The 26455-nt window shown below is 33.8% G+C and overlaps 1 protein-coding gene across 1 annotated transcript in view; it reads left to right on the forward strand.

The window, feature by feature from the left end:
* The window catches only part of LOC149790322 (uncharacterized), a 36392-nt gene that overhangs the window by 4150 nt on the left and 5787 nt on the right, over positions 1-26455 (forward strand). The window contains exons 2-13 of the mRNA XM_089973445.1: positions 3621-3674; positions 4125-4205; positions 5697-5747; positions 7420-7491; positions 8127-8204; positions 18112-18159; positions 20544-20600; positions 21535-21612; positions 22084-22128; positions 23288-23368; positions 24163-24332; positions 25856-25981. Coding sequence (XP_089829571.1) covers positions 3621-3674; positions 4125-4205; positions 5697-5747; positions 7420-7491; positions 8127-8204; positions 18112-18159; positions 20544-20600; positions 21535-21612; positions 22084-22128; positions 23288-23368; positions 24163-24332; positions 25856-25981 — 941 coding nt within the window. The remainder of the gene's footprint in view (positions 1-3620; positions 3675-4124; positions 4206-5696; positions 5748-7419; positions 7492-8126; positions 8205-18111; positions 18160-20543; positions 20601-21534; positions 21613-22083; positions 22129-23287; positions 23369-24162; positions 24333-25855; positions 25982-26455) is intronic.

Below are 26455 nucleotides of genomic sequence, written 5' to 3' on the forward strand. Positions count from 1 at the left end.
AGTAACAGTAATACTGGCCGCCATGTATAGCCCATCTTGTGCTAACAAATGGCGTTAAACCCTACAAAAACACACAAAAACCCCAACTCTCTCTCTCTCTCTCTCTCTTCGTAGAAAGATACCAGCAATATTCCGTTTAAAAACGAGCATCGCGGATTTTCGCCTGTGATATGCAACGATGTCTTTCGACCTAGGAATGAAGGCAAAATGTAGTCACACGAAGCTACGGAAGAACGAAAGCCAGAAATGGAAGATATATAATATTGTATTGTTGGTAGCAATGTAAATTAAATCATAGTGACTTAGAAGAACTGTAACTGCATTTAAATATGTTTGAATTACCTCTCTTTGGTTCCTCATTTCGGTTACTTTATATTTCCCGCTCGTTTCACTATGTAAAGCTGTATCTGAGTGGCTACAATGTTTACGTAGTTTAAAATGCTGTGTTTGTAGTGCTCTATATATATATACACACATATAATAGCTTTATCATTGTCATTTAATATTTTATTATTTTTACTCACTCTAGACTCATGTGTATATGTGTGTGCCCTTGTTATCATGGGATTTTATAAATATATCTATATATGAATATTTGTTATACAGGCCTTGATTTTCATGATCTATAGCAAAATTTTCCATTTGACCAGTTAGGTCCGTAGATCGATAAATACATCACCCACTAATAATAATACATCTACCTCATACTTCGTACCTCTCACACAGTTTGTGCTTCATGCACCATACGTCATACATCACACTTCATACATCATACACGATAATTCATGCATTGTACTTCATACGTAACATCATGCTTCACACCTCACACTTCATACTACGTGCATCATGCTTTATACCTTGCACTTCATACTACGTGCATCATGCTTTATACCTCAAACTTCATACTACGTGCATCATGCTTTATACCTCAAACTTCATACTACGTGCATCATGCTTCATACCTTACACTTCATGCTACGTGCATCATGCTTCATACCTCAAACTTCATACTACGTGCATCATGCTTCATACCTCACACTTCATACTACGTGCATCATGCTTTATACCTCACAGTTCATACTACGTGCATCATGCTTTATACTTCACACTTCATACTACGTGCATCATGCTTCATACCTCACACTTCATACTACGTGCATCATGCTTCATACCTCACACTTCATACTACGTGCATCATGCTTCATACCTCACACTTCATACTACGTGCATCATGCTTCACACGTTACGCTTCATACTACGTGCATCATGCTTCATACCTCACACTTGATACTACGTGCATCATGCTTTATACCTTACACTTCATACTACGTGCATCATGCTTTATACCTTACACTTCATGCTACGTGCATCATGCTTTATACCTCATACTTCATACTATGGCACCATGCTTTATACCTTACACTTCGTACTACGTGCATCATGCTTCATACCTTACACTTCATGCTACGTGCATCATGCTTTATACCTCATACTTCATACTATGGCACCATGCTTTATACCTTACACTTCGTACTACGTGCATCATGCTTCATACCTTACACTTCATACTACGTGCATCATGCTTTATACCTCACACTTCATACTATGGCACCATGCTTTATACCTTACACTTCGTACTACGTGCATCATGCTTTATACCTTACACTTCATTCTACGTGCATCACGCTTGATACCTCACACTTCATACTACGTGCATCATGCTTTATACCATACACTTCATACTACTTGCATCATTCTTTATACCATACACTTCATACTACTTGCATCATTCTTTATACCTTACACTTCATTCTACGTGCATCACGCTTGATACCTCACACTTCATACTACGTGCATCATGCTTTATAATTTACACTTCATACTACGTGCATCATGCTTTATACCTCATGCTTCATACTACGTGCATCATGCTTCATACCTCGCACTTCATACTACGTGCATCATGCTTCATACCTCAAACTTCATACTACGTGCACATTGCTTTAAACCTCACACTTCATACTACGTGCATCATGCTTCATACCTCAAACTTCATACTACGTGCATCATGCCTCATTCCTCACACTTCATACTACGTGCATCATGCCTCATTCCTCACACTTCATACTACGTGCATCCTGCTTTATACCATACACTTCATACTACGTACATCATGCTTTATACCTCACACTTCATACTACGTGCATCATGCTTTAAACCTCACACTTCATTCTACGTGCATCATGCCTCATTCCTCACACTTCATACTACGTGTATCATGCTTCATACCTTACACTTCATACTACGTGCATCATGCTTCATACCTTACACTTCATACTACGTGCATCATGCTTTATACCTTACACTTCATACTACGTGCATCGTGCTTCATACCTAACTCTTCATATTTCATGCATCATGCTTCATTTATCACAGTTCTTGCATCATATATTACTCACACACTCATCTATACCTCAGTTTGTTCCCTCACACTGCATACCTCATAAAGAATGTTACAAAGATCATACCTCATTCATTCCTAATGTTCCATATCAGTTTGCTAGCATTACCTGATACAGCGTCATAGAGTGTTGAAATCGTATCCCAGTTTGTTATACTACAATCAATCAGGGAATAGTGATAGCGCAAACGAATGTACCCACGAAGGAAGATAACCGTGGAAACATGAACGCATCATCAACTGGAACTACAATGTATAACCCAGGAAAGGTTATTATTTTCCCTAGGGTACAGCACGTGATAAAATAACAAATGTACTGTGAAGAAGAAAAAAAAAAACATTCAGTAGCATTTAATAGTGACAATATTATATGTATATCGCACTAAGGTTGTTTACAAAGCAATGGCGTCACATTCTTGATATGCAAGCAATAATTTTAAAAATAATATACCTACCTGGAGCGCTTACATAACAAAAACAGAAGCGTTTGAAATATAAAGTTTGAATATTTTACTGATTTCCATTATATTTGAATCATTAATCAACACACAATGCTAATTGTCATGCTCATTATTGAAACTAGAGAACTGAAGTGTCGGTTTGTTCACTAATTTGACTTAGTTGATATTTCTTTTCGGGACAAGATATATGCATACTAGAATACCTCGATAGTTCTTAATAAGTATATTATGGTCAGAAAACTTAGGAGTTTGCCATACTTGTTTCCATACGTGTAATACTTTTTATTTTTGTGGATATTATGTTTTTGCTGTCACTATTGTCGATATGTACCCCGACACTTCATGTTTTTGTCAGGATTTCCTTCTTTACGGAAATGTTGTTATGGATATGACAAAGATAATATTCCAAAGCACACATCATAATTATGTAGCTTTGTGCGTCCAATTGCTAATATCTGTGTTCGTGTAATGGCATGTATATGAGGTATGCATGCGATGTCTCACCTGTGAATGACGTTTTAAATATATGGTCATGGATTTTATGGTTAATTAGAGATACAGCAGGTTAAATGCAGTATATAGAGTAGCTATAAAACATGCAGACATTACTGTAAAAGGATTTTAAGCATTGGACAAAGTATTAAAAAAAATTTGTATCGGCGTAATTGTTTGATTAATTGTAGTTTTATTTCTTTCAGATTACATTGCAGTGTTAATAGTATTGGTCGTAGTATGGACTTCAGAATCACAAGGTAAGAAATTAAAGCTATGTTAGGTAGCGGTATTGCTCTTTTGCTTTAGAACTTCGTTCAAATTTCAGATTATATTCCCTTTCACCTTTCATAATATAATAGCATTTTCGCTGTTGCATTGTTTCGATTGAGCTAATATAAAATCATGATAACGACGTATTAAGAGACTATCATTTCCAAATAAGGGATACTAAATTTATCATCAGTGTACATTGTTAGGACTGTAGTACTGTTTGTATGTATGGATGGTTTAGAATTAAATGAACTCTGGTATGTCGCTGCTCTCTAGCATTTTCCAGGAACTCTTGCAGATTTATTGACGCTCTTGATACATTTGTCACATTCATACTATACATTGAAATTATTGTAGTCAAAATGGCTTCTCATTTTAAGTATACTTTTATTTTTAATTTATTGATACATATGCTTCATTTCGCTTTACTTGTTCAGGAACTGCAGTGCAACAAATGAATCATACAACCACCCAAGCCGCAAACTCGGATCCCTGCTTCCAGTATGAATCATACAAATGTAAGTTGCTATTCTCCCAGCTTCTCCGAAAGATTGCAATTTTTATTTATGAATTCTTGTAGATTTGAAATAAAGATAACTCGAACATTCTGACGATTGTTCTTAATAATTCCTATTACTGTGCCTCTAACGATTGCCACACATGATACGGATGAAATACACGAAAACTTCAGCTGCTCACAGTCCTGATGTAGGAAACACTACATTTCACCACTAACCATTGCCTAAAAACAAGTAAACATGGGATGCAAACATTGTATATTTTTTAAAACTTATTTTGACTCGTAAACAAAGCAAGAAATTATAATACGCGTGTGATGGAATCAAGCTTACTAATAATGACACAACGCAGGCACAAATGATGATCTGAGATCTTATTTTTACCTAAATCCTTTATAAAGCTCGTGGCCAAGGTTTTGACTTTATCCGTATATTTCTTTAACGTGTTTATGTGTCATATTGATACTGATAGTATCTATTGAAAACCCGACATACAAATGTGGACAGAACCTCTTCTAAGACAATAAGCGGTTATCTCAGCAAGATATTTTCTTCTAACGCAATTCACAGATTCGATAAAAAAACTTCCTTTTGATGAAACGGGAGAAAGAAATTAGTTTTCTAAACCACGCAGTTACTTGACAAATAAATAAAAATACACACGATTCTTTATTAATATTATACAATATAATTTTGCTTTTTAAGTTTACGTAAGAAGGTTCGTATGGCTACACAATATTTCTGTTTATTTAATCCGCACACTTTTTGTTATAAAACGGCTTGAATCGTGCAAGTGGCTATTAATTTTTTTTAAAAAAGAACGTTTCTGCAGACGAAATATTATTCCATGCTAAATACAAATTTTAAAATGTAAATTTTTAATGAGTATGAAAAAGCAATAGAAACGTATGATAGGATAGTAAATTGATGAAGATTAATACGCCAGAATATATACATAATATATATAGTTTAAATAAGCAATATATTTAGAAAACACAAATTATAATTTACTATGTAAACGGGTAAAAATAAGAACAATATTGTATCTGTACAAAGATGATACGTGTTTGGTTAGCTGTCATGTATTGGTGGTAATGTGAGTATTTAACTTTCGCTATTTGTGTGTCACATTAAAACGAAATGGGTAGAGCTAGACCTACAAGTTTTACATCCAGACATATAGTAATATGTTTTTTTTCACCAAAGTGTAGTTTGCATTCCTGTAAATTATTTACGGAATGTTATGCATTAACCATAATTGACATTCATTATATTTATTTCTAGCATCGGATTAAAATTGATACATTGAATTTTACGTTACCTAAACATTTAAATTTTAATACTTTGATTATATATAATTTGGCACGTGTCCTGTCAAGGCTTATTTGGAATTGCACGGATTTATATCTCTTTATCCTCTTCACTGGAAAACATGAGATGCACATAAATTAAATGACTCCATTGCATTTATATAGCTTACTATCTTTACAGATTTGTATGACCTGAGCCTTCACGTTGATCGATGCGTGAGTGTCAACAATAGTAAGTGAACAAGTTTTAATTGATTTATACAGTTTATATGGCTTTGCAAATATAATTAGTTATTTAATTATGACTGAAATAAAGGAAAAAAGTGATCAAAATTGCTAATTGCGTTTTCTTGAAACTCCATTGTGTGTATTGCCCTGCTTCCCAGTGTAGAACACCGGTACAGGATAATTGTATCCTACCTCACACGTGAGATGTTTGCTGATTTGTTTTACTATTGTGAACTTCTACTGCGAACACATCTTACACGAAGTAGCAAACACTTACATTATGCATACAGATGTAACTGAAAGTTAAATCTGTATGCATAATAAGCTATGTTGATTTCGGTCTCATGTTTCACTAACAAAATAATCACTTATTATTGATTTAGAGTTAGATAAGAAAATTCCACTATCGTGATAAAATATTTTGCGTCATAACTCTGGTCAATGCTTCCTGTTTGACAACACTTCTAATCCAATGGTGATTATTTCCCTTCATACACGGATGTATCCGAAGGATCCCGTTAATGTCATACATTATTACAAGTGTTTCTTTTTAATTGCACCGCACAAGGAAATGGTGCGCATATTTTAAGAAGAAAAAAAAAATGAAAATCTGCCTTCAATGTCTGACTAGATTTTAATATCTCACCTCAGTTTCTTCGGTAACGAATTCAATATATGATCGAAACGACATTAAATGTATATGTCTAAATACACACAGCTTTTACTGAAGAGATTTTAACAAAAACTATCTTGTTTCCTAAATTTGCTGGGAACATAAGAATGGGAGCTATTCCGTTTTAAAACAAATAAAATGAGGAAATGAAATGTAGGATTTCTGACCAATTAGCATCAGTTTTATATCTAAAATCCTATGCCAAAAGATATAAATGTCATCATTCAAAGCACATGCATATATTCCTGATACAAATAGGCGATAACCTGCATTTTTATAGTATCGTGCAGAATTACTTAAAACTAGAAATAATGTCAAACTGATATACAATACTACTAAGTAAAATGTGCACAAACAAAAACATATTAATAGTTGAGTTCATTGTGAACGATATATATATGTTTGCAATCACGATATAAATTATAAACTTCCGATTCAGATCTAAGTATTAAATCCACGAGCAAAACATAATCTAAAAAACATACACTGGAATTCACCCACCCACAGGCACACTCATCTAAATTTTCTATCTAATGAAGTAAGTTCCAGTGGGGAAAAAAGATCCAATCGCCAGAGTCCATTATTCCATCACGATCATTTGAAGATATATCGATCTACGATCTTAAACGATAATCACGTGACGTTTTATATCTCTGAAGTGAATTATATTGTATGTTCCAAATAATCGTCGAACAATTTGAGAAAACAAGTTATCAATGTACTGCATAATTGAATAAGATTATGCAGATAATGGATTTAAACAAATTTTGAAAGAAAGTTTTTTTCCCCCCGTCCAAATCGTTTTTCTGAAATTACATGGAAGTTGCTCCAATAGAGTTCTTTCCTCCCATGCCTGGAAATTATATAGAGTTTGAACTGTTCGGATCAAGTTTTATTTAAAGAATTAAAGCATATTCAGATCACAATATTGATGCCATATTCACTTTTGCTTCACAAAGTTGTATGTATCCCAAATATCTTTAGCTATGACTCTTATTCGTAGTGTGGCATTACCTGGCAGACTTGCAGCATAGAAATGTGGACTGCAGAAGAAAAATTATGGACCATATGAATGGTAAGAATAATTGTCAATTAAAATATAATACAATACAATACAACACAATGCAATACAATACAATACAACACAACACAACACAACACAGTACAGTACAGTACAGTACAGCACAGCACAGCACAGCACAGCACAGCACAACACAACACAACACAATACAATACAATACATTACAATTCAATATAATACAACGCAGTACTGTACGGCATTGCACAGCACAGCACAAGACACTGCATTTCTGCTTTACTGCCATGCAATATTCCGTTACCAAATGCAATGCATTTCATTTATATTTTCAACCCATACCATAAAATTCCATATTATATCGAAACTCACGCACCCACACCTCACTTCGTGAGATAAAAAACATTTACGAACGACGTTTTTAGTTTTCTTTGGCCTCATATACTCCAAAATGAAAATACCTCGGGAAGATTATAAAAAAAATAATTAAAAAAAAATCCATTGCGCTTGCATAGAGTTATGCAATGTACGAATTACTTTTATTACTTATTTTTTAGGGCTCACTGTTTCCAAAATTAGAAGGACCCCCGTCCCCCCAACCAGCTGGAATTAAGCGTGCATAGAGTTTTGCAATATAAGAAAAGTTCATTAGGATGCATTTCAATATTTTACAGGTATTTTCCATGGCCAGGAAATCTCACCGAATTGTAATTGCACAGGAAACGATACCCACCATAACATTATACGTCTTCGTAAGTATAAAATCGTACCCATACCTTCATAATTATTGTTGAGAGCAGTATTTGTTTGTACTTTGGAAATAAGTCAATAGTTATGTATAATATACAGAAAGTTGAAGTCATGACTGTTTAAACCTTTTAAAGAGAAAATAACCGTGGTTCGTGTCATAATCACTTCTCTGTGTTCCCTATGGACGCAGAATAAACAAGAAAATGCATCAAATGATTCCAAAATGTCGATGCACTTTGAAATTTGACAATGAATGAACGAATGAATGAATGAATGAATGAATGAATGTATGAATGAATGAAATAACGAATAAATGAATAAGCTAAAATGGTAATGAAGGCACAAGTGTTCAGGACAAAGATTGCATTTATGATGAACATAGTGACAAAAGAATATGTTCAAAATCACTTAAAAATTATGACTACTACATCTAATTCCAAAGGAGAGTCTTATCGAAAATATGCTATACTTATATGCACATACCCAACTGTAAAAATACAAATTTCTGTATTTCTTTGTTGTACTTTGTACTGTTCATCCTGGGCGCGCTCTTACGTGTGAAAATTTCATATCGGCTGATCATTATGCACTATACAACTGGCTATAGTTTTATGAACAATTATGGATATTAGTAATAGTTAGCATTTTTAGAAAATTAGCACATTTATTGAGGGTAGTATTGAGTCATTTTGTATGTGTGTAGGTCAATGCCAATAGAAAAATTAAAACGAAAATATACACAGACGATTCTCAATCAGTCGTTTAGTATATTGATCCACTAACATGATAGTCAAACTGTTATTGATTGAATAATTTTAATTTGCACAGTAAAATAACCTACCTATTAATGTATAGCGGCAGAGTTTAGCATATCGATCAACAAATAATTTGAAAGTTTATTTAGTATATAAATGCAGACACGAATATACATTGTTATAAATTCAGTTAATTTTAGAGATGTGATTTAAATATGGTCAATATCCAATATATCATTTACAACGTGTTTTATAATAATAATGTTTACAATTTTGGATGAGATACAAGTGTGCTTATTACTAGTTACGTTACAAACTAGTATACAATATATTAGAAATGTTTGATTAACCGATCTAAAAATGATTCAAAGGTTTTAATGGATTGAATACACTGGATACTGCTGAATATAAAATGATCGTTTGTGTATAGATATCCATTTAGATGCTTGGTAACGCTTAAGGATAATTCATTAAGCGTAAAGTATTTTTGAGTGTTTTTTTCCCATGCTTTTATTTGCTGACAATGACAATATCTAAGATATCGTTACTAAGCTTATGAATTTATAATTGCTTAAAAAGTAAAAAAAAGTTGTTGCAAAAATTAATCGTGACAAAAAAATTAAAACAAGCTGAGTTGAAAGAATGACAAACTGAACAATCCATTGTCACAATTCACATGCTAGAGAGAAAACGATTTTCCTACAATATATTTTATGTCGACCTTTTGTCTGCACAGTGACATGGTCCTATGGATGATACTCACACACATGTCGAATGCAGCAATGGGTAGTAAATATTTTGAAAATGGTAAACATATTTTCGAGCTATGCGTCAGAGTGGAAAACGACTTGCGGAATGAGATAACGGACGATGGTAACCGACTTTTATTAAAACAAAATCTGAAAAGCTTATGTTTTATGAGAAGAAAAATTGCTTTACATCAAACCAAGTTATGCTTTTTTTGCAGAAGAAAAACATCGATTGCTTTTCAATTTAGTCAAAATCCAAAACGAGATAATGCGTTGAAGATTTAACATTGCTTTTTTACGGATAGAATGACAATAATCACATTTAAATTGTTATAACTCAGACTGAAGACAGCAAGATATAGAACAGATTAGTCGTATTTAAAAAAATAATATTTGCAAAAGGATATATTTTTTTTGCAATGAACGAGTAGGTAATGCCTGCCATTTAGTTCACAATGATCCGTGGTTTACAAACTAATAGGGATAGGATATAGAAAATATAATTTACGAATAAAAGTAGTCCATAATATAAAATGAAGTTCATATATACAATGTAGACAATATATTGAAGACAAAAACACGCTACTAAATGAATGAGATGTAAAATAATCAACAACACTTCTCTTACTGTGGTAGATTGAAACCAATACATTTTGGAATAACCATTTCATATTTCTGACGAAACCCAGTCATACCGAAGGATAAAAGGAATTGACAATAATTTGTGTCGAAATATTAAAGCTGCAAAAAGAAAATAAAACTAGCAGAAATAAATGAACAAAATGAAATATAAAATATAGAGTTGTAAATAGTTATCAAAATAAGCAATGTTCTATATCAATGAAGGAAGCTGGAAAAGCAACAGAAAATTATAAATAAATGTAGCAAAAATATAACATAGAACATCAAAGTATACACACAATGAACGCAAACTGCTGAATAATTTATTCATGAAAAGTCAACACAACATAAAATATAAATTGACTTAACACGGTTTATTCATAGACGCCAGACACTCTGTCGGATTTATAGGCGTCCATGAATTGCGTTTGGAGGACAATCAAGAAATTGTGTTTACATTAGAGGAATAAATTGCTAAAGTAATAGATTCGCATATCACCGGCAATGGAGCACAGATTAGAGAGTGACTAACAGGGAAAACAAACACCTTATCTTTATCTTGAATTTTTTTTAAACATCGAATTAGACATTGTAATAGCTATATTTTAAAATTAAACACCATACAGATGTGAAGATATCTGAATCTTTTTAATCCCTCCTGACATTCTTCAAGATACAAGTCTTAAATATAGGTTATCTAAATCTTCTGAGTTTATCTCTTTTATAAATTTAGATTTTTTGAACCGCATTATTTCTGTTGAATAAGGTGCTGAATGTTTTATATTACCAGGACCGATACTAAAACAAACTGCACCACAGAATGTTTACAATATTTCGTCATTTAGTTCTCTATAAGTAACACACGACGAATAAAAAATCGAGAAGACGTATGAAATCTGTCAAAATGGTACATATACTAATGTTTCCTACTTATTGTCAGGTGTCATTATGTATAGTGTACGATCAATACGTAGGTTGATTCTAGGAGGGACAGTTCATACAATGAACTGAAAGTTGTCTATACGAAAATAAATAGATTTCGAAACGTACTATGACATTTGTTATTTAAGAGTAAATTTCCTCTTGATTCCTAGTTCGATAACACTCAAACATATATATTTTAAAAAATAAAGACCTGAAAATACTGAAACTAGTTTCTAGTATGCTTGCATTTTGCCTCGAAGGCTGTTTTGATGTTAGACCTAGTTAGACCTATCTCGTGATATATATATATATATATATATATATATATATATATATATATATATATATATATATATATATATATACTTCCGTATTTGTATGTTCTCCCATTATGACAGTGCTTACGAATCCTGCCAATTTGCAGAATTCAGAAAGGTCGTCCTCATCTCTACAAGTTCGAACATGTTTTATAATTGGTCTACTTTTTATTAGAAAGAAGAATAATTTCAAATACATTTGCAGTCTTTAGGGAAACACTTGATGTATTCAGGCTACCAAGTTGTTAACTTCTTAAATCAATATTCAATTTTATTTACATAAGCAATATCAAATAAATGATAGACAGTGGAGACGAAAAGTATGAGTAATCTAATTTTAGGAAAGAACTTAAAATAGCAGCTTCACAAAAAGTAAAAAGATTCGCTCAAATTGAATTTGAAAGACAACTTGGAAAGCGTCACAGAAATTAAAAAAGAAGCCGAACGTGGAAGAAATATGCAGAACTGAGAACATGTAATGCAAATGAAATAAACTAAAACATTGCAATTTATTATTTGATAAGTGGGTATATATATGTTAGCTTGATAAAAAGGCTATGCTGTTTCATTGAAGATTCGAGATTAAATCGTCTGCTCGATGATTTGTTGTGTATATCACGAAGACATCTACTCTATCCGGCATAATGTAGTTGCAAAAGCTGTTGGATTTAACAACGGACAAGGAACGAAAAAAAAAACAACCAAAAAAAAAAAAAACTGGGCCATTACATTATCTTCTTACAACCTATAAAATGACATAGTTTAGGTCAAATATTGAACATATTTTGTTTACAGACAAATGTGTATAGGAACAAACATTATGTCAGCTCTTTTATAGCTAAAATATGTTAATGACAGTCGTTAAGATCAATGCTTCTATAACAGATCGTTAAGTGGAAGACTTCTATAACATATCGTTAAGAGCTAGACTTCTATAACAGATCTTTAAGAGCCAAACATGTATAACAGATCGTTAAGATCAGTACTTCTGTAACAGATCGTTAAGTGGAAGACTTCTATAACAGATCATTAAGATCAGGACTTCTATAGCAGATCGCTGAGAGCAAGACTTTTATTACAAATCGTTAAGAACAAGACGTCTACAACAGATCGTTAATAGCAAGACTTCTATAACAGATTGTTAAGAGCAAGACGTCTATAACAGATCGTTAGGATCTAGACTTAAATAACAGATCGTTAAGATCGATTGGTAGATCACACTGAAATTGTTTTGCTTTCTCAGTGTTGTCGTACACCTTGGTTTTATTAAAATCTCTCTCATATTAATCTGGGAATTTTAACAGGTCTTGAATGTTTCCGTATGAAATCCTGTCACTTTGCTTTAAGATCTTACTTGACCAGTTGTGAAAGACCTGAATGGAACCAATACCCTCTAAAATATATTTGTTTTGGTATCACTTATGATTTGACATCAGGTACAAAGAAAGCACTTTTTTGGGTTGGGGGAATTTTAGTTGTTTGCATTAAATAGGATATATCTTACTGTTGCATATCACTACTACATGCTCGTTGATGTAGTATACGCTTAGTCATTTTCATTTGCGGGTATATATGTAACGTCTGTGGAATCGTTGTGATACCTCATCAGCTATAACAGAAATAACATAGTCAGAGGTGAATGTAAAATTTCTAAGTACAATCATGTATTCCATATAAAGATATTATATTGCCATAAACTGGGTTGGGTAACAATTTCTCACAACTTTGAATTAGCCCGTCCGCTTCATTAGATAGATAGCTGCACCAAATTAAAGTGATTTCATACTTATAAACATGCATGATTCTGGGGAAATAAGAGAGAGAGAGAGAGAGAGAGAGAGAGAGAGAGAGAGAGAGATTAATAAATTGGACGAGAGTACAAAAACCAAGAATGAATACAATATCTGGAATGAACATCATTTCTTTCGTTATCAATATGACAGTAATGAACTAAGTAGAAAACTTGAACTTTGGATCCTACTTTTGAGCTGGAGAAGATCATATTTATTTCAGGTTCAGAATTGTACTAGTTCTTCAGCTGAGCCAGAGTGTTGGGATTCAACTAGTGTTCTATATACTATTAGTTATTCAACATTTCAGATTTTGTGTTTTTTTTAAGACTATTAATTCAAACATATTTCTGTAGTCCAACGTGCGTCCAGTAACACTTGCTTCTATCGGTACACTGGTGTTCTGATTAATGCTATTTGTTAAGCAGTCCTACAAGTATGGTGATTAGCACACTTAATTGAATATTTCGACTTGTGTGCTAATTAGCACCATTGATTCAAATGTTCTACTAATATTATAGCAAATTAGTCTCATGGGAGAAAATTACCATAGAGAGAGACTCATTTAGAATTTATCAGTGTAATATAAAGCTGTACAGATGTCTCTTTTTGCCGATTATGCTTATACCGCGTATAGCCGATTATCAATATTGCCGATACCGATTATGAGAACGATTATTTCATTATTATTTGTTTTATATCAATGCCTAGTTCACAAACATAAACCTATTAGTATAAAAGTATTTTGTCGTGTGAGTTATAACAAGTTTGTTTATGTGGCAAGTGAATTTGAACTTCTGTACAAAAACAAACAGAAACCGGATAAGATGTAAATTGCAATTTATAGAAAACAATGGTCACACAAACATAAAACTTGAAAAACTTTAAAACTAACACTGATAAAACTTATGGTTTGCCTATTCAAGATATAAATTAATGAAAATGTATTAAGCTAGTCTTTTAACTTACGTTCAGTGATGCAAGTTGCCATTACTAGATTTCAATAAATAACTAAAAAGTGTTAATAACGATAGCCCAATAATAATGAATATTAATAATATGCATGCTTTAAGACTAAAGTTAGACGTCACTGTACGATGGCTGCATCTAATACAGAAAGAATTGTCGAAGTTATTTGTATTTAAGCAACAGTAACATTTATCCCTTCTCGCCAAGTAAGGATCCGAAAAAAATCCGAAAAATCTGGCCTGCGCCACTAAACGGCTGCTCGCTCGGAATGCTAGAAGCTAGTGCAGACAAATATCGTCTAGCTAATTTGGCCAAGTAGGGGAACTGAAACATGTGAGAGCTCCACCAGCCGTATATGTCTTCTTCTCGTGGCAACAGAGGGCTGGCTAGATACAATTCAAGCATCGCGCCAATGGCTTCATCCAATTGGGTTGTTTGGACAGGTTCGTCAGAGGCCAAAGAAAACAAATCCCGGAGACGCGACATCGGTGGTCCAGTGACATTTGTTTCAGTTTCAGATTTTCTTTTTTGGGTCGGGGGTTCCTCCTACTTGTCAGCTAACGCAACTACGATGCATTCTGCTCTAAGCCATCCTTTGGATCTGTTCACAAGTAATTCTTCGCTGAATAGGCGATGTTTGAATGGTTGATTCAAGATGATGGCCAAGACAAGTTTCTTGTTACTGGCAACGTCAGCAAAGCGTGTGTTTAGTGACGTCAACATATCACGGCGCATTGTCTGAATACCTTGACTCGCTTCATGATCTCGAGCCAGCAACATTCGGAGCATTTTCAGCATAGGAAGAATGACGGATGCTGACGTTTGGCTATCACTTACGAATGGGCCTAACGTGTCCAAAATATTTTTAACCAAGACCAACTATTGAGCTGTTAGGCTAGGCAGGTCATAGAGAGTAGCGCAAGCCCCCAATACATGTTTTTGCTCATATAACGAAACTAACATATTACATATAGAATTTCAGCGTGTCTGGACATCCTGGAAAAGTTTCTTATGGGCAACGCCAAATTTTTCCTGCTGCTCTTTGAACTGCTGTTGTGCCAGGATGGAGTGCCGGAACTTACTGACTATGGATTGCGAATCGCCAAAACATCTTTGACAGCTCATTGCGACAGAATGCCATCACTGACAACGAGATGCAGCGTGTGTGCAAAACAGTTGATGCTGTCGATTTCAGCCATCGCATTGCTTTAACCATGTTTGCACCTCCGTCACGCAGAAGAACATGGATCTGAGTTCTGGGAATGTTGCATTCCTTGCATAATTTATTGAGTTTCCTAGCCAAATATTCTCCTGTGTGTAATTCATCGAGAGGCGTTGCTGCTAAATTTACCTGTTTCTGCTGAAAGTCTATTGTTAGCCAGTGTGATGTAAGAGTCAACAAGGTTCGCTGAGGGACGGATCTGACCATGTAGACGTCAAACTAAGGTCAGATTGGGCAGAAAATAAAACAGGCACCTTGTTTTGTATCGCCTTATGCATATCAGATATCAAAGATGTGGAAAAGTACTTCCGTCTTGGAATTTTATAGCGCGATTCTGCCTTGGACATCAGACGTCAAAATCCAGTGTCTTCAACAACGGAACATGGTTGCACATCTACTGCCATGAGCTCTGCAATAGCTTTGTGCCAATTAATTGCCCTCGGGTCGTCAAATGCAAACGGCGTTAATAGTGAGAGTACGAAGAGTTGCTGCAGCTACTGAGGTTAACTGTGCAGCATCCTTTTCTTTTTTATCTGCTAGAAACAGGCCATGTTCGACGATGTGCATGAGCGCAAGTGCTGAAGAAGATTTGATGTCGTATAGTTTTTATCATCCTTTCCACTTCTGAAAATGTATGCTTTGCAAAGTGTACAATTTGCTTTGGACTCGTCAATTGTATTTACTTTGAAGTAATTCCAGACTAAACATGAGTGTTTCGAGTTCGAATTTATAATTATCTTGGTAGTATATTTAATAGTGTACAATCGCTAGTCAATATTAATAATCCAATCGATTCGCTATCTTTAAACAGCGCTTTAAATCAAGTAAGATACTAATACGTTGTCCACGTGACTGGATGGAAGCACGCACCTCGCTGAGAGTCGCGCGCTGAAGCAGCTCAGCAGCTGGGGTATCGAGGGGTAACGTTGTTAGCGCTGGCGTGACATTATCAATGCTGTATAATATTTGTATCTCAGCCTTCAGCTGCTTCAGCGTCCGACTGCTATTCGTTGATTATTAGCATTGCAGTACTGGCTAAAGAACAAATTAACTATAGTGAGTCATGGTTTCGTAGTAGTCTAATCTGCCTAGCTATCTGCTAATGTGTATGCTGGAAGTTCAACAGCGACACGAGACCTCATTAGCTGGTTCGTTGCTGTGATTGGGATAAGTGCATGAATGGTATTGATAATTTGTTGTGTGCAGACACAAAGCGGTAGTTTACTGCGCGTGTGTTAAAAAGTATTTACTTTTAAGAATATATTGTCTTTCAATTAGCCCCCAGAACAGATGTTTATTCCTTATTTTCCATTATTTAGTTCTGATTTAAAATTCAAGCCATGTCAATACGAAAGTTATGATTGAATTTATATTTTGGAAATTTGTTTAGATCAGCACCGATTATTTTTGCCGATACCGTTTATACCGATTGTTCTAATAATCGGGACCGCTCCGTGTCCTGATGGTTAGAGCGTCCGCCTCGGATGCGGGAGTTCGTGGGTTCGATCCCCGGCCGAGTCATACCAAATACTTACAAAAATGGTATTAACAACTGCCTCGCTTGGCGCTCAACATTAAGAGGTTAGTGTTAGGACTGGTTGGCCTGGTGTCAGGATAATGTGACTGGATGGGACGTCATGCTACATGTCTGCGGCATGATGACGCAGTGCTAGACATCACCATAAACTGCCACACTGCAGACATCGTAGCGATATGACTGAAAAATTGTTAAAGCTACGTTAAAAAAATCCAAATCCAAATTCAAACTAATAATCGACCCGATTATGAGTATGGCCGATTAATCGGTACAGCTTTAGTGTAATATTTCGTTTTGTTATTTGTACGTTGCCTTTACCAACGGGAAACATATATTACTCTCTTACAAATGGCTCCTTTCCCAGTAATTTATGGATACACAAATTTATATATAACATAGATTAAGATGAGACTCATCCGTTTGTAGGTCGGTATAAATATATATATACATCACCTGATTTCAATATTTATTCCATTAGAAATAGGTATGGAAGCTTGTGACTTTAACGCGTTTTGTGTATTGTTTGTATTGTCTGTGTTTAGTGTTTTCCTTTGAAAAAGACTCATTGAGAGTCAAAAGCTATCAGGCTAGTGGGATGTTATTCAATTATGAATTTTGTTTAGGAATGTAAGAAAAGTTCACGTATTATTGTTTGTTGTTGTTTTTGTTGTTGTTGTTGCTGCTTTTCTTCTGTTAGGTTGCAAATATCGAGATACTGTTAAGATATATCAATAGTTCAATTGTAACCCATTCTTGAAATTAATTTGTTAAGACAGCAGTAGTTTCTAAACATCCAAGTGGGTAAAAAAGATCAGTAAATCTACAGAATGGAAAAGGTATTTGTTTTTTAAAATTATTAATTGACGTTAATTTCCAAGGCAAATAAAGGTTATTTTGCAAGGCATTATCCGTGCTGCAATTATCAATATCGAGCACACTTTTTATTGACTTGTGCTTCCGTTATATAACAAAGATTTAAGAATCTATACAATTGGATAAAAAATAAAAATCTTTCTTAATTGCAGCAAATTTGGACCAAGAATACTGTATTACAAGGCATGAGACCTACCGACGTAAGTGGGCAGTTTGCACATATATCTATCTATCTATGTATACTAAACCTTACCGACAAAGAGATAGCAGTGCGACCAAGCTCTTTCGGAATTTACAGTTAAAGTTCTCAAATGAACCAAATATAAAAAACGATAACACGATATTACGAGAGTAGAACACGATTGGATAATGACTTTATATAATATACATGATATTTAACTATGAACAGTTTCAAACCAATTCAACATCAATGAGAAAATTTACCTACCTGTCCATCCGTAGGTTTATATAACTTGGAAATGTTTTCTAATCTATACAGGATATATGCCTCTTGGATTCTACTTTTATAGAAAAGAACGCGTTCAGCAAATGCCCTTTTGCTTCATATTCCAACGAAGACTTATGTTCATCGCAAAAAGCATATGACCATAATACTGAACTGCGACAGTCGCTTATAATAATATGTCCACACAGACCAAGTGGAGCGTTGTTCAAACCTCACAATTTGAGAGACATGCTGGCCATGTCATAATTGAAGCCACTATCAGATAAAAAAATAATTGGGAAATCAAAACATAGGGAGACAAAAATGCAGGATGTGCTAACACTAGAAAAAAAAAATCAACCATATTTTTGTCAGTCTTAGATGAAAAGAAAATGTGATCTACCTCATTACTTCCAAGCTGTGACAACTTAACAGGCTGGAGAAACGGGGAAATTAAATTATATAATGAATCTTAAGACATAAGACTGGAAAACTATAGAAACGGAATTACGACCAGTGGCGGTAGACTTCGTTTCAATGGATGTACTTCCAATCGTGAAATCCTGACTGGAATCGCAAATAACTCAAAATGGAGTCCAGTAAATAGGAAATTCAAAGAATGATATTGTAGTTGCTGCCTGCAAATATTTGCATTATATCTAGCACTCACGTATTTAAAGAGGTAAAAGCACGTGTACCAATATCAAGGACTTTTCATATTACTTAAGACTTATTTCGCCTGTATCATATCGATTTCTGAACCCCATGACCTTATTTTACATTTCCTTAGAAGAAAATAAAGAAATGAAAATGAAATAAAAAATGTGCATCATTTAATTTATCAGATTGTATCATTCAAGTACTCACAATAGTATTTTGTAACAATACCTAAGAGCAACAATTTACTAAACTAAACTCCAGTGCAACAAAATTGCTTAACTAGATTCAACGTTTAATTTGACAGTTACCTGTAGCCGTACATATGACGTATATATATATATATATATATATATATATATATATATATATATATATATATATACATATATATACATATATATATATATATATATATATATATATATATATATATATATATATATATATATATATATATATATATATATATATATATATATATATATATATATATATATATATTTGCACTTCACCTGTTGAAACGGTCGGCGAAGTCTGTCGGGTCACACAGACCCTACCTGCACTTAGAATCTACCCTTTGCCGATCAAAATTCTACGCGAAGGCTAGAGTGTCATATCTCTCCCGTTATCCTGACTACCTGCACACTCCACTTCTATTTCTGATTGCTTTAAAGTCCAAAGATATTACAATATAAGAGAGACAGCTTGTTTTCGATGCAGCACGGGTATCATCCTTGAACACAAGTTCTTATTTAAAATCGCAACATTAGTATAGCTCAGTGACTGTATCCTACGTTCATCCCTGGCAACGAGTTTTGCTCAGACTGTTAATTTGACGGGTCTGTGTGCCAGTACCATACATTCTTGTTGGAATTATTTGTTTTTGAATCGCATCTTTTGTTTAAATATCTAAAGGCAAAAGTCATACTGATTCTGTGAAGAATCCACGTTCTGTGACGTACTCTTCCACCGTTTGCGAACACCGTTGTCGCAGGGTTTTGATGTTAAAAAAGGAAAGGGCAGATTTCGAAAGAGCATGTGCTGTTGAGCCAGTCCTGCTCTGTTGTCTATTAGTTTCACTTTCATATATACTCCTTCCCTTTCGAACACGATGTCCCTCTCTCTCTCTAGTGTGTAAATTCTATAGTTTCAGAAAAGTTACATTCATGTTAAAATATAAAAAATGAAAACTACAACATGAACAAATGAAAGATTGACATAATGTTGCAAATGAAATGATACTCGCAATTGTATGGATGTAAATAAAAAATTGTAATCGATGAAACCATGAGAGCAAAATGTTAGAGACGGATGGAGAAATGAAAGAGACAGAATCAATTTTGGGAATACAAGTGCAGTATATCTTAATACATGCTACCAATATATATATATATATATATATATATATATATATATATATATATATATATATATATATATATATATATATATATATGCTGTTTTATTTCTTTATTTCAGTTCTGCATAACAAAATTTATGCACACAGCCCATCGCCATGCAGGTCACACCAACACCGTGAGAATTATTTGACTGTTAGAATTCAACAATGACTGTTGTTCAGAAAATGTTCTCTCTGATACAATATATCGTCTTTAAAGTATTTATCATTTTAGAGTTCCTCGCCGTAAGTTGATTTGACTATAATACTTGCATATACTGTTTGATTTCTTTGGAGTCGATTGCCTGCGAAAGAAGGTTATTAGGAAATTCCACTTGAAGTCAGCCAAAATAGGGGACAAGGGTTGAACACGGTGAACAGACTTGATGTCAAGCGTGTAAAACCTAACTCACGCAGACAGTAAATATCATCCACTTGCCTTTTATTCCGATATTTTATTTGTCTATTCCTAACAGGAATAGAAGTGAAGCTAAATGCTCATAAACTTCCGATTTCAAGAGCACTTATCATTACGTTATTTCCTGGATGTGCCAAAATATTACTGGTTTCTGACACCTGTAAAACTTAATTGAAAAAAATTATATAGGCATAGTTCCGTCTCGATATTATTCAACAGTCGATATATGTAAACAGCTCGTCAGATGTTGGACTTTGAGGTATCAAAGGTTTGCGTGCTCTGAATCTTGTTGTATTTTCGTTAGAGTAAGACATTTCCCGTGAGTTCTCAGCTCAACTTCGAAACTGATCTTTATCTAGATTTCAGTGCATTGATCCAAAACTAAAGAGCACATTATAAGTCGTTCGTACTGATATTGTGAGTGCAGTTTATATTGTTCTATGTATTTGGATAGATTGTTTTATCAGTGTCTTTCTTGCAATACATGTTTGTAACTCACTTTCTAAATCACACACAGGCATAACTATAATTAAGATTAAGCGGATAACGTTGTAACATAGTAGCCACTTGTCAGTTATTACCGTTAGTTCAATGTGTGCATTTACAATATTATTAAAAGTATACGTAGCATAAATGTTTGTGAATTATTTCAGTGTGGCAAAGACTTCTAAACATCCCTATAAATCATGGTGAGAGAGACTGTAGGGCGGATCTTATACTTCATGCAGTGGGTAATATGTCTATCTTTCTGTCTCTAAATCTTTAATCGTTAAGGCTACTTAACCCACACGTGCATACATCGATGTTGAAATAAAAATATTCTATTTTTGTCTTCAAGAAAAGGCAAATAAAATACTTTTTTGAAGGATACTGTTACATAATGATAGCTGGGAAGAGTCATACATTTTTATGATTTTGTAAAATATGTTACCAAGTGCATGCTGTCATATAATAAACACATCAAAATCCATGCAAGCGGGATATAAGCTGTTTTATTCTGAATGAAATGATTCAATTAAAAATATAATTGATTTTCAAAGATTTAAATGCACACGTTTGATTAAACCGATCAGAATGGCTTGAAAGTGCTTTCAGTCAAAGATGTGCATAAAGTGTCTTCTATTATTTTAACTTCACTTTGATTGCCTTATACATAATATATCGTACATTCGTAAATCTGTAAACCTTTCGTCTAAACATAGCCACGTATCCGGAGCCAAGAAATGATCCATGCTTGTGTTCACAAGGTATTATTCTACCTCTATATCTACCATATTTTGTCTTTATCTACTTGTTTGTATGCCTGTATGTCTAGTTCCTGTCAACTTACATATGCATATTTATTTTTCTTTAATAAAGAATCATGATAATTATTCAAGTAAGAGATAAGGGTTTAACGATAATGACACATAAAAAAATGTATGTTTCTCCTGAACAGTAGTATGCATTTCAATAAAAAGCTCTGAAAAATAATTATTTCTAAACGATTTTATTTCAGCTCAGATTTAAATGTCTTGAAACAATCATACAGTATTTGAACCCATGCCTTCAACTAAAATAAGACATATTGTCTTAGTGACATGACTTATGTATCTAATTTAGGGTTTACCGAATTTATTAGGTGCTCACTGATATATAACGTGTGTTTGAATATTAAAATTAAAAATTTAATATTTGATTATCTTGAAAACTTGAATTCGGTCGGTATAATTAGATGAGGTTAAGTTTTAAAACAAAATGTTTCTCAATACTCGTCTACACAATTTACTAGAACATACAGGAAGCAATACTTAACATCCTCTTATGTGAATATGTTAAACTTTGAGAGTGCAAACCTATTAAAAATAAATGTGATGCATTTTATTAATTATTCTTTTGATTTAATAGCCATTCAGAAAATATATACTGTCGATCCTAGTAAAGTCACCTTTGGAGGAAAGTAAGTGTCTCTGAAAGACATTCCGAGGCACTGATAGACACATCTGGAAAGTCGAATATAAGGACATGTGAAGTATTCATATCAAATTATCATAAAGGACAGCGAAAAATATTTTTGAGGCATCTATTTATACCACGTTTCGACCTGTTTAGTGTATATTCGTATAGGAGATAGATTAAACAGACATGTACCTGTAACAATAACCAATCGTTATGCACAGTGTAGCGTTTGTTGTGTGATAGTAAAGATGCGGTGACTGGTCTCATTGAGGAGGTGGTCATTGTTAGTGGGTAAGCTAAAATACATTTTGAAGGTATTAAAATGGTGGTCCTTGCAAGGATGGAAACGCTTGATCAGGTTCGACTTTATTTTTGCATTATGTTCAGAGGAAAGAAAAGTAATGATTCTTGAGAAGAAAAATATGTTTGAAACCTCAAATTAGCCACTTTTCTAACTTTAATTGACAGTTACTGCGACATCGACAAGCACTAACGTACTATCGACAACGACATCTACTACTATTCAACAAACAAGTGATATTGTAATAGGTAAGTATAAACATACGTTTACATTTAGTTTTACGAATGAAGGAAACGAAATCAGAAAACAAGTAGTGGGGTAGATCAATATTTAGCATGTCCGACTTACATGTTTGGGCTTTCAAAATATTGTGTCCGGATATGCCCTTGTTTTATTGTCGTTGTGTGTTTTGAATAAAGTGACATTATTTACACTGCCTCATTACTGTATATTCTTTAATGTGCTGATGCGCTACTAACTACAACAAACAAGAATACAAAAATTGTTTATGATTCTTGCAGTTCCTAATGAACAAGAATGTCTCGATTCCGTGTAGGAAAGAATATAATGATCAAGTCTCATGTGATATTGTGGTTGTCTAAATCATTTATATTTGGTATGAAATCAAACGTTCCTTCAAACGATAATGGTATGGTAATACTGGTAAATATGTAAGTTCAAAGGTACAAAAGTTGGCACGTTAGCAAATCATTATAAAACCAGTCAGGCTATTTTCTTTTCTAGAATGACTATACGTCCAGCACGGACAGGCCTGTGATAATACAAATATTTCCAACCTATTCTTATTTATCTGTAGTGCTCTGAAAACTTGTGAAACATTGAAATAATTACTTGCGGTACATTGTAATATTAAAAGTTTCTAACGATCAGGGTAGGTGCAACTAGCTTACAAATTCAATAACAATGCAACAATAAAATACATTCACCACTGTTCGAAGCTTACTTATCATTAAGAAATATCAAAGGAGAGGTAAGTGTTTGTTTTCATATCTTTACGGATAATATTTTTCCTTCACGCTAGGATTTCACTCGTGCAACAAAACATCGACTATCTCAGTAATTTTGCATAACGTCACTCATGCCCACCCTAATGCATCAGACTGTATAGCGGGAGATCACAAGTCATCAGAAGCTCTTGTATTTGTCAGCTGTAATACGAGCTCTACCGCAACTTGGAGAAGAGGAGAAAATGTAAGTATTAACAAAAGACAGTTTCGTCAATTGGTTTCTAAGGATAAATTTGCAACACGCAATTTCTGAAACGAATTAAATCACATTGAAGCATTCAAACGACAAAGAACAAAAAAATCTGTAACATTTTTTCACCACCCTCCTTGTAGTATGTTAAATTTGAAAAAGATGTGCAGGAAACCTTTAATAAAATCTCTATCTAGCAAACGTGACAAAGATAATCAAATATATGAGATAGAAAGGCAAGTTTAGTTAATATTTGTAGGAACCTGAGAAAGCCTTTGTCAGCCAATATGTACAAATATGTATTAGTTCGATATTCTAAAGACCGGCTTTCCTATTTGGGTTGTGTAATTGAACGGATCATCCATTCGAGCCTCATCATTACGAAAATTCCCACCCTAAATGTCAAACGAACTCATCCCTCAGATATATGTTTGGATAGTATGATACATCGGAGCAAGCAGACGTTATAATGTTGTGTTACACCTAGGTACAAAGATTATTTGTAATTGTCTGACCAGAGCACTCGAAACATCCCATGCCTTTCCACCTAAGATTGCATAAAAAGATTATATTTTAAACTGGTTCTTTCTGGTGACGTGCATGCTCTAATCAGACTTATGTTAGTACACTCCTTTCCTGACATTAAAATATTTTAAACCGAATAACTATCGAAATGCAGATATATCAATGTGTTATGGTTTGCATACCATTCTTTATTATAAGAAAAAAGCTATTGGGGGTACTTGATTAAAAATTACTAAATTATATCTTTACCCAGCATGTAAACTTCGTGGTTTTATATACGAGGTAGGTAAATATGGTTTTATGAGTACATAGCCTGACTTCATGTAAATGTGCAACATTTGAAAATATTTACTTCTCTTATAATCATTGAGTCTTTTCCGTTTGAGGAAAGAATCGATATTTTACATTTATAGCCGAGGTGTTGTGTTTGTCCAAAGCAGATGGATCAGTTTTCACTAATAATCAACAACCCCTATGGTTTTATTCTATTATTCCACAGACATTCACACGTCTGGCGTTCCATGTTTCTTGTATGTTTCTTTTCTAGCATGCTACAATTTTCAAGGCAGTCTGATATTTATTCTAAAGAATGGCACGCTAACCATAATACATTCATATATGTACATTAGGTGGTCATTCAGATTATAATATGCTGATGTTAGGAAAGGATTGCGATGAAATAAGTTTGACAAATACTCAGAAAGAGTCTGTTTAAATTAATTCTTTTTATGCTATCTTTAGCCACGTTGAGTAGTTACAGACATATTTTTGTTTTCGGACGTTGCAAGATAAAGAATATTACTGACACTTACAGCATTCTTCCAATAGCCATTATGAATTTGCATACTAGCAGTAAGATAATTTGCATACTAGCAGTAAGATAATGACATTCAACGAAAGGAAAATGTTGAAGCTGAATTACGCTTGTAGCATAGCTGGATACGTTGTTTTCTTCTGTTCACTAACCATTTAGTACATTACAATTTATATAGGTCATGGCAATGTGTAACAGGCTTCCTATGTTCACCCCCATAGCCACATTTAAATCTAATGGAGTCTACACAGCAAATGGAGGGACAGCCGGGATTTTTCTTGGATGTCTTCCTGACGGATTTAAGGTATTCTGGAATATAAAAAAATGTTACAAATACTCATAGTAGCTGCGGTTCTCGTATAGTAATTCTCAAGCTCTAATTTCGACAGCTCAGGTAGTCCTTATTCTGAAATGTATGTGTTTACATGAAGAAATATTCTTACGCGGTGTTTATTTCAAATGAAACATATCGAAGAAAAAATAGTTAGCCAATAGTAATCCTTTACGAACTAGATTAACAATGGTTCACGAGTTTTTTTAAAGTGAATATGCATCTTTTGACACAACATTTTTTTCATAATAAAATATTGAAATTATCAGTGCGAGAGAAATTGACATCATCCACTGACGATAAGAATGGCATGACTTCTGAAATTGCTGTTCCTTGTTTTTGCAGCATTTCATAAACACGTTTGCCCTTTTGTAAGTTATATTTCAATATTAAGATATTATTTAGTTCTCTTTCTGCGAGGATTGCTCTCTCTCTCTCACATATGTG

The sequence above is a fragment of the Sinohyriopsis cumingii genome, chromosome 10 (genome assembly GCF_028554795.1).
Source record: "Sinohyriopsis cumingii isolate HCF-2022 chromosome 10, ASM2855479v2, whole genome shotgun sequence".
Classification (NCBI taxonomy): Eukaryota; Metazoa; Mollusca; class Bivalvia; order Unionida; family Unionidae; genus Sinohyriopsis; species Sinohyriopsis cumingii.